At 40.0% G+C, this 15063-nt stretch overlaps 1 protein-coding gene across 17 annotated transcripts in view; it reads left to right on the top strand.

Moving 5' to 3' along the window:
• HDAC9 (histone deacetylase 9) overlaps positions 1–15063 on the top strand; it is a 460804-nt gene that overhangs the window by 180627 nt on the left and 265114 nt on the right. For 10 of the 17 annotated variants that reach the window (XM_068209506.1, XM_068209496.1, XM_068209539.1 and 7 more), the window contains one exon: positions 3770–3832. The exons of 2 other annotated variants lie outside the window; for them this stretch is intronic. In XM_068209506.1, coding sequence (XP_068065607.1) covers positions 3770–3832 — 63 coding nt within the window. Of the gene's footprint in view, positions 1–3044; positions 3070–3115; positions 3345–3372; positions 3640–3748; positions 3833–15063 lie in introns of those variants that run through there. 5 more of the 17 variants (XM_068209560.1, XM_068209551.1, XM_068209543.1 and 2 more) reach the window with 5 other exon arrangements.

Genomic DNA, 15063 nt, shown 5'->3' with positions numbered 1-15063 from the left:
AAAGTATTACTTAATTATAATGTTGCAGAGTTAATAATGCAGTAGAAATCCTAGCTCTTTCCAATGTGAGGGCTTCATTTCTTAGTCTTAATGTTGCAGTAACGTTGTTCCCAGATTTAATTTCCTTGTATTTATTTGTTTTTAACAACTCAGAGGGAAAATAAGAGAAACACATTGTGAAAATGCTATAATGAGATCACAGTGCTACTAACATGCCTTACATTTTCTATAAAGTGGCTGATTGCATTTAGAGTCACCTCAGCAGCACTAAATCATTTCAGCAGTTTACCCTCACTGCCAGCGACATTAAACTACTCCAAGTTTAGGAAATGCATTTGAAAAAACAGAAAAAATCGCCTCATGTTCCTGTATGAAAATGTCACCTTATAATATCCATAGCTTTAAAAATAAAAAACAGATTTTCTTCAGGCATGAACCCTTTATCTTTCCTCTGTGGGACTCTTAAGGAGCTCTTAAATTCACATGATTGTGCAGTTAAAGTCTGGGCTGACTCAGCAAAGTGTTTAACTATGTGCTTAAATTCTATTACAATCAGTAGAATTGGAGCATGTGCTTAAATATTATGTTGAAAAGAAATGGATTTACAGATGTGTTTTAAACCTAAGCATGTACCAAAGTAGGCTTATACTGTGTCAAAGCAAGTGGGAAGAATTCAGGTTGTAAAAACCCTACCTTTGTGGTGACTGATTTAATAAGTAAAATATTTTAATGTAGTTTTTATGTATCATCTAAAATGTAAAGCATAATGCTGTAGTTATTATGGTCTGTGAATTAGTGAACATAAGACAGTTTATGTCAGTTTATGTCTATCAGTTTAAAATATGTACATCAGAATTAAGAACACTTGCAGTTAAATATCAAAATGTACATTTTCTGCTCTTGAATATAGTTTGCTTTTAGTTAGTTACTGATGTATTTTAAGTCATTTAGAGCTGTGAACACTATCTTTTAAAATGCAGCTGCATATATAAGAAGTTATAAACACATATGGGTACCTAATACCAGATCCCACACTCCACAGTTTTCCATGTTCTGACCTGTTTTTAACTTATTCCTCCCATCTTTCCCTGTAATATGAAACTTGATTATTTTAAGGCGCTGAATCATCAAACAGCGTCATGATCTGTTTGGCTGAAGGGCATAAAGCAATTCCACTTTTTCTATTTACTTCTGTCTATAAAAAGCTTTTTCTGCATTACAGGAGATTTCTGTTTCTACCGGTGATGCCTCTTTCACTATGTTAAACTGCCCTGTACTGTGGAAAGGCCACATATTTCCCGCAAAATATTGGGGTATTTTTATTTTCCAGAGAAAATGTTTATGATACTAAATTGCCAGCAATTAAAGATGCAATGGTATGTGGTGTGCTCACCTGCAATCTTGCACTGCAGCACCTACCTGTCACTGCGCTGCCCCTGCCCCTGCTCATGCCCCTTTGCAGAGCTGGGTGCAATGCCATCTGCAGGGCTTCACTGCTTCCTCAGTAGGGAAGAGAATGCCAAGGAGAGCAGGGTAGCAAGAAGTGATAGCTACTAACTTGAGGATTCTGCAGGGAAAACCCTGGCTGCTGCCAGCTGCTGGAGTCTCTCCCTGTCCAGGGAGCAGGTCCTAACTCTCAGCAGGACCAGGTGATTTGGCACGCGGAAGACGAAAGGTTTGGGATGATGGGAAGGCTTGAGCCACAGACTTCCTAGGTGCCATCAAGTAGCCAAACATCACAGGAGTGTCACAGTACTTTTTTATTGGGAGTCTTTTCTTCGGTAACACAATTGTGAGAGGTATATTAAAAAATATGCTGCCCTTAGCTATGATCTGTCATGTAAGCATACAGAAGATTCTTCACCAAAAGGCAGAAGAGAGCCTCAGATACTGGGCAAATTCTTGTGTCTTCAGGACCAAATATAATGTTGGTAGTTGAGAATTCTGTGGATTTCTGGAAAGTTCCAATACAGCTTCTGTGTTGGTTTCTTGATTATGGTGAGGAATCACATCCCAGGGGCCACTGTTGATCCCGTAGAGCAGGAACATGGGAGCAGACTTATAACTTTGGTAGGAGAGCAGTCAAGCTGCTGTACAATATAGATCGCAACAGGCTTTGGTCACCTGTATTAAGAGCGTTGTAAGGCAGGGTAGGACTCTGAAAACTACTGTCTGTAACGCTGAAATGAAAGTTATCTCTGTGTTGGTATATTAATGATCAAATGAGATGCAACTTTTGAAATACCAGTATGAAAAATAGGCTTCACATGTGTGAAACTTGTCAAACCACAGAGGAGCATGGTGCTGTTGTCTGATACGCTGTCAAAAGCTGCTCTTCTGAAACCACATCATCATGGAGAACTGAAAAAGACGCTGTGTAAATTGCCTAATGCTTCTAAAAATAAGTGTGAACTACTCAGCCTCTCTCCAAATTTTAACAAGCCAACCAAATAGTGCATAGTCGGTAAGCGTGTCTAACATGCTGTGCCACAACCGGTGACTTACTATAAGAATTATATGAAGCATGCTAAATACGGAAAGGCTGCTTATAGCTGCACGCACAAAACCCGGTCCGCACTGACATCTGCCCCCGCCTCCTGCTCCCCCCGGCCCGATTAGCTGCAGAAATCGCCTCTCCGGCGGCGGCTGCGGGTCCTGCCGGGAGCTGGCGGCCGCCTGGCTCCCTCCCCTGCCAAAGCCAACTGTGGCGTAGCCAGAGAAACGGGCAGCAAAAATAGAACAGCAGGATGGCTGCGCGTGGGCGAGGCAGAAACCACATCGCCAGCAAAACCTCCCGGCGTTATTTTAGGACCGATACGGGCAGAGGCCGTGGCGTTTTGCTCTCTTTTCACTAAACACTCCCCAGGGGAGAGTGAGGAGGGAGAAGGGCCCAGGTCCCGGGCGAGGACCGTCCCTGTCCCACTCCTGCCTTGCCCGCCTCCTCCCTGGCGTATCCCCACTGACACGGGCTGGGCAGGGGGAAGGGGTTAATTGCGCCCGAGGCCGGGCGGCGCACAGAGCACGGGCGGCAGTTTGAAAGACGGAGACCGGACAGCTGTGTTTGCTGTGGTATTTTTAAACGCATTAATGCAGGCTCCAATCACCCGGCCATGCTTGACCTATTTTTGGCTCAGGCCGGCCATTGTTCTATTTCTGCCGCCGCTGGGCCACGAGGGTGTCAATTCAAATGCAAATGAGTTATCGCTGCTGCTCCCGCCAACTTCGCCCAGCCGCCTGGCAGAGGGACAGCCGGCCGGGAGCGGAGAGGGGCGCGGGCACGGCAACGCGGGGCTAGGCTGGGGTCAACTCGGTTAAACCTTCCGCGGCTCCCGGTCCCTGGAAAGGTGGCTTATTCGGTTCGCTGGTTTGTTAGAGGCAGTTTCTCCCCCACCGCCCTGCCAGGAAGCCCTAAGCGCAGAGATATTTCTTCATTTCTTCTTCCACCTGCCGCTGGCTGCCCGAACGCAACTGCTCAAACTCGGCAGCGCTCAGCCCCCCGCACGCTCACGGCTCCCTTCCTGCGGGCGGGGGCTGCCGACGGTGGATTTGGGCTTTTCCTTCTCCTCATAGATACTTGTGCAAATGCTTAAACACTGCTAATTGCCGAAGCATATTATCTTACAACCCTCGCTGAAGGAGGTAGGACCGCAGAGGGTCGTGCCCGACGCCTATGTGCAAGTGCAGTGATGAATCTCTTGTGTAGCTGAGGTGCAGACCAGTTGGAATATGCTGCAGACAATTTACGAGAGTGAATCGTGTTTTTCCTCAGATGGGGTTTCTGGACGTGAACAGCTCTTGGCTCAGCAAAGAATGCACAGTATGATCAGCTCAGGTAAGAGACAGCTCCGTGCCTTACACTTGAGTGGCTGACCGGGAACATACAGCCTAGCATGACGAGAAAACACCCTTCCTTTTAAGAAGTGACTTTATTTTTTGTGGGCTTTATCTAAGTTGTTGTTATATAATTCTGGTAGTATTTTAGATTGCAGCTGCTGCTTTTGCGAAGAGTTTGTCTCCTTTGGTCTGCTGCTTTCTAGACGCAGCAAAATACAACTGAAGTCGAGTTTGGGTTTCCTTGTTTGTTTTGTTGCGTGATTGCAAAATAGGGCTCATGGCACAGACTTGTTCACAGGAAGAGGCTTCCTCAGACAGACCTTGTCAGGAGGCTGCATTCAGAGCCCCTCATAAGCAATTCTAGTCATATGTCTATTGTAAACAGGATTTGCTCTGTGTTTTCTTTTCTCTAGTTTGCATATGAAGGGGGTTTTATACCAATATCTTTCTCTTTTCATTACAGTGCTACTGCAAAATGTCTTTAAACTGCATGGTTTATTTTGTTCCTATAAAAATATTTGTGAACCTGGCAATGCTAGTTACATGTCACGACTCACTGAGATGTAAATTGGATGTGTTTCATGAAGGTATTTCAAAGCTGCTCAGAGAGAACACTGCATGTTTCCTCATGTATTTCCAGCTACCCCTGTATTTTCTAGTTTCTTTCCTAGCTGTGTTTGAGACCTGCTACTGAGGATAAATTAACTTGGAAGAATAGTTGCCATTCAATTTAGATGGGCTAAAAATGTCAACATTTCAGGTAATCGACTCTTGCCTATTCTCTCCTAAAGTTAATTCCAGTACAGTTTTCATTGGGATGAAACTCTTGTATATTAAGATACAGTGTTTTCCAGTTCATATCTATTTAAAACTAGGTTTCTTACTTTGTTTTTCAGAAAGTGTTAGTTTTATAGGAGATCCATATGTGGAATGCAGAATGAATTGGTTGCACGTATTTTAATCTTAGTTTGTGCCCACTTTGCTTTTTTCTTTTTCTTTTTCTTTTTCTTTTTCTTTTTCTTTTTCTTTTTCTTTTTCTTTTTCTTTTTCTTTTTCTTTTTCTTTTTCTTTCTTTTCTTTTTTTTCTTTTTTTTTTCTTTTTCTTTCTTTTTTTTTTTCTTTTTCTCTTCCTTTTTTTCTTCTTTCCCAAAACTTGAATGACCTCAGTTTTAAAAGATAATTATGTGTGTAGACCATACCTCTCTTCACATATTACCTGTTTCAGTACCCCTGTTGAGTCTATGTCTGCTTTTTAAAAACTGTTTATTTTCCTTCTTTGTAAAAAAGGGGCTGAAAGTTTTACTTTTACTTTTTTCTTACACAGAGTATTAGGTTGTTGATCACCAATTTCAGCTCCTTTGTCAGGGACACAAATCAGTTGAAGGCACATTTATAATTATGAACAGCAAAGCTCTAGCAAAGACTGTGGGTAAGAGCAAAAGTTTTCCTGGAAGTGTTACAGTTCTTCTGCAAACCCATCTACAATGTCAATCTCTTGTTCAAGAATTGTTGCTTTGCTTTATTGCATTTCTTTAGCTTTCCTGAACAGTTCAACAGGTGTCCAGTGCTTTTAAATTGGTTATAGATAAGGCTGATTGCATCTTCTCCCTCCCGTTTGGCTTTTTGTTGTTGGGTTTTTTTTAGTACTAAGTCAAGCTAAAATTAATGTTTCACAAGTGAAAATTTGGGGGTTTTATCTCACTATGCTACCCTCTAACTACAAACTAATATAATAGCAATTTTTTCATTTAAACTCAAGAAAAGAGGTGATTTTCTGTAATTTTATAGCTTGTCTACATTGGAAAAATGAATATCATGTAACTGTTGATTTGTATCTGATAGTATATTCGGTAAGTCCATACAATATACACAATTTCCCCTGTAGTGCCAAGTAGAGTAGAGGGGGGGTTTAGACTAAAAACAACCCCTACAAAAGCTTATTGAATAACATTATCCAGATAAAAGATGTTTAAGTATATATATATTCTGTGGAACATAAAATATTCCTCTGTGTTTCAGTTGGCCTTTAAAATATGCAACTAGACTACAAGTAGTTGACATTATACATAGTCTGCAGTTTCAGTTCATGTCACATGAAACCTCAAAGCCTGGTGCTGCTCTTGCTTACCTTCATCTCCCACAAGTTCAGCGTCTTGCAGGATCAGTTCTGGTAACTTTTCATTGTTTCCATTTATGATACATATAGGGAAGAAAGAAATAGCTAGGGTATGACAGTGTGCACTAGCATTTGGAGGAGCCAGAAACAGTCATTTGAATTTTCCTTTTCACAATGCTCTTACTTTAGTTATCTTCGCTTAAATGTATGTGACTTACACTCAGGTTAAAAAGTTGCTTGTAGTTAAGAAAATAGCAGATCCCTAAATGTTTGTGCTTTGCACCCTTGATGTGCTTGTTCCAAAGACTTCAAGAATAACTTAAAACAGCCAGCAACACTCTGATTTTTAGGTTTCCTGGTATCCAGATACAATGCACATATATTATGCAAGTGATTTTAAACTGGGCTGGAGAGATCCCCAAAGAGGACAGGTTCACTGGTCAATGGATTGGATTTGCAAAGCAAAATGTCTAAGAAATTTCTGACAAGAGCAGGCATAGAAAATACTTCTGTCATGGGAATCAGTTCTCTTGGTATTCCCCCAATTACTGCCTTGCCTGTCTGTCTCCATCCTTGCTTGTAAGTCATACTATGAATGAGATGATCTGGATAGGTACCAATCAAAAGTCTAATTATGAATGGAGCAATCTAGATCGGCGCTGACTCAAGAAGCTGTGTAATTTGCAGACACCTACACCTTACTGCAGAGAGCAGTTTCAGCTGTCTTGAGAAGACTGAACTAAATTCTCCCATATGGTACTGTTGCTCTCCAATGCAGCAGCAAGTGCTGTGCATCTTTATTTAAGAAAATTATATTGATGTGTTATTATTTGATACCATAGTTATTTTAACTTCACATTTACCAAATAAATCTGGGGTCTAAAGCCTCTTATTTAGCTAGAATTACTATTTATCTATTCTGTCCCTTTTACTTTACACAAAAAACACTCAATTTCCATGTGTCTGCAGTGCCACAGTGGATCCTAACATTCAGCTGGCCTCTGATCTTTCCCCAGAACGGTTAACAAACTATAAGTCCTTGAAAAAAAGCATTTGGTACAGCACAGTCAATGGGAAAAACACTTATTAAAATGTGGTTAATAAATAACCAATGCAGGACTACATTTCTCAAATAGATGGTGGTTGTGTGAAGGAGAAGGAAGGACCTACCCAATCCTGGTATCTGTAGATGTGGGACTTTAGGAGTTCAATGAGATAGTGAGCTTAAAGCTTGGCTTGTCAATGAGTTGACAGGTGACCTGAGCAAGTTACACAATCCTACTTATGTCAGCTAATCCTTCTGTGAAATACAGTAAATGATACCTGTCAGGACCAGGAATCAATAGAGCAAAACTCTTCTCAAGGGAACGTAACAGTTCAGGATGATTAATTTGATTGGCTTCACCTACCTGCAGGCTTGTAAAATACCTTCAATTTCACAGGTATCGCAAGTGGATTTAGTGAATGTTTATTCTCTGCACCAGTCAGGAAATGTAAACTGTGTCACTTGAATATAAATGACAGAATTACTGCTACACACATCGTGCTGTACGTGGGTTGACAGGAGCTCATGAGTGATCTTCCCTCAGTAAACCCCAGTGTGCACAGTTTGTCCTGTATGTTGTCTCTATCATGGGTCTGCATGACCTTGTATACATGTGGTTTGCTTTACACTTGGATTTATATTACCTTCAGGGAAAGTTCTTTGGTATTTGCTCTCCCAATTTTTTCTTCTTTTTTTTTTTTTTACTGAACAAAACCTTCACCTGCTCACCTGAACCTGCAGAAAGCAAGTTCATATAAATTTTGCCTCTGATACACATGAAAAACATGACATATTTGCATATCTCAGACAGGTAACATAAACTTCTTACAGATACCAAATGTTTCATGTATGGTATCTCAGGCAGTAACACTTCAGAGAGAGCAGAAAGAATGAGAATAGATGTGCTGGGCTTTGTGGTTCTCTTCAGAGTAATAAAAGAATGGAGTGTAGAAATTCAGTATAGGGAAGTTTTGGATAATTACCAGAGTGGCTTTTTCGATGCATTTTGTAAAGGTGAGGTACAAGACAATCTGGTTCTTCATAGTAGTAGCAGAAGTATTTTAATTAATTGTTAGGGAACTGTAAGGCCTTAGCCATATGCAATTAATACAATGAGAAGAAACAAGCAATATAGACCTGCAGGTCTTATGTAGTTACAATCTCACTGATTTTGATTAGACGCTCTGCCCTGCAATGCATGCTGGACAAAACTTTGGTTGTGAATTCAGCTGAACAAAAACATGGTAAAATGGAAGGAAACTGCTTTTTCTGTTTTATGTTCTGTGGTGACATTTAATACAGACCAATGTTGCCAATTTCGTGTGTGTAATGCTGTAACAACTAATGCTATAACATTGCCTTTTCCTTCTTTTGTTGTTTTTTTTTTTAATTCCAGTCACAGCTTCTGATGCTATGTGGTTACCTGATGGTCTTGCTTTGTATTAGGAGGTATATTTATAGGTTGTGAGAAAAGCCTGAAATTCAAAGTACAAGACTGACGAGAATAGCAAGTAAGAAAAGTAAATAAAAAAACTATGCAAAACATTACTTCAAAACCTCTTTCAGTGCTTTTCAGAGACCATTAAATACTGCATCTAGTACAGATGTTCTCTAGTACTGGTGCTAGGACACTAGCTCCCCTCTCTTCCGTGTATTGAACTAAATCTCTTTATTGGAAAACAGCTTTTTACTTCAGTCATTTATTGCTTTAGCTGTTTGGCTTTATAACATGTATTGGTTTGCACTGCACTCAAACACACAGCTCCAGCCAGTCTTCCCTTCTATAAAACTATGTGCAGAGTACATTTCGTTCATTAAGGTTGCGCTCAATATGTGGAACGCTTGTAATACTTCTGCTGCCAGACCCATGTTTCTGTGCTGACTGCTCAGCCCCTCTCTTCTGCACTGTCTTTGCAGAGAAACCAAAGGCTGGGAGAAAGCAGAATAGATAGATAGCCTGCAAAATATGCACATTCATTTCAGGTTTTGGTGGAGATGATGGGGGAGATTTCAGATGTTGTTGCATTTTAACTTTTCCCAACTACTGCTGGGGGTAGAGTTTTACATGTTGGGTACAATACAAAATACCATAGAGAAACTAGTCGTCAGATATTATTGATAAACACATAAAAATCTAAAATGCCCTGTTCTGTGGATCTCTTTAACAGGCTGACTCCTCTGGGTCAGTTATTCTTAGCCTAGTTATTTTCATCTTATGGCATTACAGGTCTAAGATTAGCCTGTTAGGCGTTATCATGCCATCTGAGTTACCTCCTAATATAACTGTACACCGGAATGATTATTTATAGACAGAGCATTCTGTCATTTTTGCTTTATTTCTGGTAGTTTAAATAAAGAAGAGCAACATTCAAGAAAAACCACAGATTCCTTCCTGCTGCCAAAACAACATGATAACTGCCTGCTGAGGGGCAGGGATATTGTTTAAAATGTGTGCTTGCAGCAGATGCAAACATCTTACCTCTCCTACAGAAGATACCTCAGGGTACCACTGCTTCTGTCTGTTCTGGAGGAGGGAGAGGGGTGCCAGATTGATGCACCAAATGACAGAGCTGAGATGGGCTTGTGGCTGCTGATGAGAACAAGGATAACCAGGTGCTATTTTTAGAGGTCGGCTCTGTCAAGCTCCATGTTCAGTGTGTATATGTCACATATGCACAAAGCTCCTCCAAAATGGACTCATCTAATTTTGTTACATAAAAGTGATGTCTGCTGTACAAGCAGCCTTCTATGTGATTTTCACAAGACATAACAGGAAGCCTCAGCAAATTGACAATATTTATTAAAATGTTCTTCATGATTGCTACACAAACATTTCTTCTCAGTAGAAAAACTTTAAAATTGAAGCAGAGTTGTTGTTCAAGAACACAGTGAGGCTCATTCTGTCCTAAGGAAATTCACTGGGATATTTGTGTTTGTATGTGTATAACTAGGAGGAAGCTTTTAGCGACAGTTTAGTAAAGAGCAGCAAAAATAGGAAAGTAGCAGATCTTGAGCTGAGTGTCAGTGCAGCCTCTGCCTGCAGTTGTTGCTCAGGAAGCAGGCAGCTGACAAAAAAGGGAAATAATAATGGATTATAATTGTCTAATGAATTCCATCTCTTTTAGCTTTCTGCTCTAAATAAATGGCATGTTTCTGTCTTCGTGCAGATTTTGTATGTAATCAGGGGGCACCTGATTTGTTCTACTTTAAAATGTTACTGGTGTAAAAAGGCTTGCAGAATGGGTGGCAGCCTCTGCATGGTTGAGCCAGTGCTGGTTTAACTCCCATTATATAATAAGCAGCTTGTGGTTTTTTTGTCAGCCTGGCAGTTCTCTGCATGACTGTAAAGGTACTTTGGCATTTAGTATAATCAGAGCATAGCCAACACATCCGTTTTATTTGTTTGATGTCTCATGGTTGTAAACTCCTTACAGCTTGTGGAGTATACAAACATGATGAGCTCCAAGAATTTAAGTCTTTTGCTGATGAATGTACTAGAAATGCAGGTTGCTTTATTCTGATGATTATATGTTCTTTCTAGTGATAAGACTAAATATCATCAAAGGAAGACAAGAAAAGTAATGGAATGAATTCTTTAAAAATGTAAATCGTGTTTTTATAATCAAAGACTATTGTTCCTATTTCATAATCCCTGTGGTTGAAGGTATGCATGCCACAGGGAGGAACCACAGTTATTCAATTTCAGTGAAGTCTGGAATGGAATAATGAGCAGGCTTAATGTTAATTTAATAATTTCCCCCAATTGTTCTGTTCTTAATCCAAGTTTCCTTTTTCTTTCTTGGCGCCCAAGGCCACCTCCTTGTTGGTGTTGTGCAGTAACAATATGACAGAAAGCAGGGAAAGCAGACTGTTAGTTCTTAATCTTACATAGAGACTCTTTCTGGAGTTTTGTATTCATTTAGTAAAATGTTAGTGTTGGCCTTTTTATTTACCTGTTCATAACTCCATTTTTTCTCAGACACAGTAAGTTCTTACTTCTCTACATCTACTTCCTTGATCTCTAGATAAATATCTTAGTTGAAAATGTGTATTTTTCCTAAGCCTCGTGAAGCCTTTTTTTTACAGATGCAAAAATGTAAAACTCTTGGACTCTTCAAATTTTCTATATTCTAATTTGAATTTGACCTTGAAGTTTTGGAGTGCTTAAAAGAATATATGTATTACAATATCACAAACAATCATATAGTAAAATAACTAGATTTTTTTGAGACTTTATGCTAACATAAATAGTGATGGAATTAGTATGTGGGACAGAATGGTGTTAGAAATGGCAGAAGGAAAATCACCAGTATTCATATTTTTACTGTCTTTATATTAGCATCTATTAATTTCATGTAGGTACATAATGTTAAAGGACTATATAGAAATTTCTAGGATGCTTCAGAAGGCTCATCCTAAAAATACTTGCACAGCAGCTGCTGAAATCTAGTGGGACCTAAATTCAGGAGAGCATTTTACCTTGGTCTAGTAGCTCTCCAGCCTGTGTCATGCATATGCTCAAAACTGCTCCAGGCTCCAAAGAGACATCCTCTTGTTCCCATGCACACATTTGAAAGTTTGCATCCTTTTATTTGCTGTCACTCTTTTTTCCTACAGGATCTATTTCAGAAGAGGAAGAAAGCTTTACTCTATCATTTGTATTAAGTATTGCCAGTAGTTATCACAGTAATAATTCCATAGGATATAGTAAGTTTTAGTTAGGTTTTCTCAAGGAGTATGAAAGAAGGACTGGCAGAAGAGAAAGATTTGAAGAAGTTATGAGAGACTTTTATAAATGGAGTAGTAGGGCAGAAATGAGCTATACAAGCACTTCCTATGTTAAAATGCTGTTGTGAGGGAGGGTGGGAAAGGCTCTGAAGATGTAAGAGAACTATGTGGGAGGTGGAAACCAGGGGATTTTGAAGCACAGTTCTAACTGTCCATGAACACAGGAGAAATATAGTTGAAAACAGTTAAGAAAGAAATCAACTGAGATGAGACAAGTTTCTGTCAAAGAAATCTCTAATGCCATCATGAAGAATACATGGGAAAGTATGAATATTTTAGAATTAACAACCCAGGTTGTTTTTAAGAACAACCCAAGGCTGTGTTACTCTTGTAATGACACATAAGCTAATATTCAGGGATTTCTCTTGCCATTGTAGGCACTCTTTTCCTGTTTTCTTGGTCTGAGAATGAGGTTTGTGAGAAGGAGCAGTATAAGACACAGATTTTGTTTATACACATACTGCAAATTCTGCTGCATCTCACCATCCTGAACTCCTTCCCTCCAAATATAGCTCAGCTTTCCTGGAGAACCTGCAGAACAATCTCAGTAGAGCCTTGCCATAAATTTCCATCCCGGTGTCAGCTGCACCATTCCTGTCTTGCTTTTTCTTCTTGACCTAGTAGGCAATTTTCTGAGCTCTGTGCTGATTTTCTGGTTTGTTTGGTTTTTTTTTTCTTCTTGTGCCAGCATATACAGGGTGATAATGGGGCATCTGGGGAACTTACTAAGAAGGGAAATTACAAATGCCAAAATCAAAAGGACATGGGCAAAGAAATAAAGATGTGCTAATGTAGCCAAATTAAATAATGGTGATGCTATGAGTGATTAAGGATACTAATACTGACACAGCTATTTTGTTTGGAAAATATATGGTTAGGAATGGGAATATTTAGGAAAAAAATTACCCTTGGGCTAAAAATTTTAAACTGATCTAAGAAAGAAAGCCTCTCTCTGGTTACTGGTCATGCATATCTACTTGTCACTGGTACGCATTTACAAAGATAGATATATATATAGCCTTATCACCAGTCTTACTCTGCCTCTCCTCGCTGAGGACACTCTGGTGAATGAGTGCCTGAGGCAAAGGGGTTTTCCTTCTGCAGGCCCAGTAGCCCACCAGAGGCAGATGCACGTTCCATAAACCTCCTCATCTGTCTGCCCTTCTTCATCTGCACACACCCAAAGGTGTGCAGCAGCACGTGTTTGTTGCCAAGAAACTCATTCTTAAGGACCTGTCTTTGTTATTTCTTCTAGGGAATACTATTGCAGCTCTGTTCTGGTAATGATTGGGAGATCTAGGTGCATGGCTGGTTTTAAAACATTAGCAGCCAAATAGTCTTTAGTGTTGTTCTGCAGACTCAGAAAAACAGGAGTGAGTGTAGAAATACAGACTATTCCTTTCTTCTGGGCCCTCATTCTTCTGCTGGACAGTCACATCACTTGTACCAACACAGGTATTCATGTGTCCATTGGGGCTGGTGGAATGAAGAGCTGATCTTGGTTAAAAACGTGATCCTCAGGCCCCCGTGCCACTGCAGTGGGTGCTGCAGTGTGGGGAAGGAGGGCATCATCCTTGGGGTCAGGCGGGCCACGAGTGGGGAAGGGAGGCACAACCATTCGTCTCGGCTTCAGTTATGTCATATGGTGGCCCCAAAATACGTTAAACTGCTGCCTGGGAAATCATCTGGAGATTTCACCTTGCTTCTCTCAGCATTTTGCCAGACAGAGCCTAAAATTTCACACTTAATTAGCACATTGTTAAACTCCAGTGAACTACATAGCACTTTATTATTAAGTATAATTCCTGCTAAATATGTCTCTATGAAGCTGTCAATAACTTACCTTTCATCATCCACAGGGCACATTTTATCTGTTAATGTCAAAGGAAAATACCCTAAAATGTACATTGTTTTGCATTAAATCTAGTGTGATATCTCTGTTTACCTTAGCAACCTGCACCAAAACTGAATGTACTGGAACCAGTAGCTGTCTTCGTCTTAAAGCTGTATCAGTACTAGTGCAGTGTCTATTCCAGGAAGACCTTCATGGCTCTTGCACTCAATTTCTGGTCCATTCTTTATTTGTGGAGAAAATATATTGCCAAACATTCTCCCACTATCCTCTAGTCCCTCCTATCCTCTAGTTTTGTAACCTAAGTGTGCTTTGGTATGTCCTTAGACTTCCTAGATAATCTGGAATTCAGTAGAATTCAAGTTATGGGAGAAAAAAATTTCCTTTGTCTGATGCAGTTTCCTGTTCGCTACTTAGGTACTGTTATCAAATACTTCCCAATGTAAACCAAAACCATAAAATAACTAACTGACATGTTGGCAAACACAGATCAAAAGGACCATATAATTTTCCCAGCTGTTGCTATAAATTTCTTACTGAGTGCAGTTTCAAGTTGAAGGCACAGTTTGAGTCTGGTGGCTGGCACTAGGCTAATACAGACTTTTTCTTGGATCAGAACCCTTCAGAACGACTGTGCTCTCCACAGTAACAGCCAAAGTTGAAGAAGCCAGATCTGAAAGGAGAGAAATTTTTCACTGCTATTGCTTTGCTGTGAAAGTCTGTGCATCTGAACTGGTGACAGCCACAAACTGTGCCCCCAGTGGGGGGAACTAGAAGCATTAGTTAGTGACAATCACGTAGGAAATAACATGTTGTGTCCAGCTCTCAGGAGGTGGTGTTTGACTAATTGTCCAAACCCTCAGTAGAGAGAAGAAAACCCATCTTTCTTCTTAGATAACACAGTCAGATGCTTAAACTTCATGATTCTGAATGCAGTTATAAAGTCTACCTGAAAGGCAATAGTTACTTTCCGCAGGAGGAAGGCTGTATATATTAATCTTACATTTCTGCACTAAATCTACTTTTTTTAATGTAACCCTTACTTGCACTCCCCAGAAGGCCCGTAGTTATGCAAATAATTCTCATTTATAATATGGTTTTCCTCTTCCAGTATAGATGGATGGATGTTTAGGTGGATATAAATAGTATGTGTCCCATGCAAAAAACGCATAGTAGTGCAAATGAAAATCAGGCTCTTTCTACTTATGGAAGTCTTCCCAAGCTCTTAATCATCTTAAATCCAATTAGTGTTTTCCTGTTTCTGGCATGGCTCCCTTTGAGATGGGATAACAGAACTGGAATAATCCCGATGACAAAGCCTCATTGATGAATATGAAAACTTACTTTTATCCTGCTTTCAGCACTTTTCAGTTTTGGATCTTGCTGTACATTGACCACATGTTGTCACTGAGCTGTCTGCAATGACAG

Source organism: Anomalospiza imberbis, chromosome 1 (assembly GCF_031753505.1).
Source record: "Anomalospiza imberbis isolate Cuckoo-Finch-1a 21T00152 chromosome 1, ASM3175350v1, whole genome shotgun sequence".
In the NCBI taxonomy this organism is placed as follows: domain Eukaryota; kingdom Metazoa; phylum Chordata; class Aves; order Passeriformes; family Viduidae; genus Anomalospiza; species Anomalospiza imberbis.
Note: the sequence above shows the minus strand (reverse complement) of the source record. Positions and strands in the feature narration are given on the sequence as shown.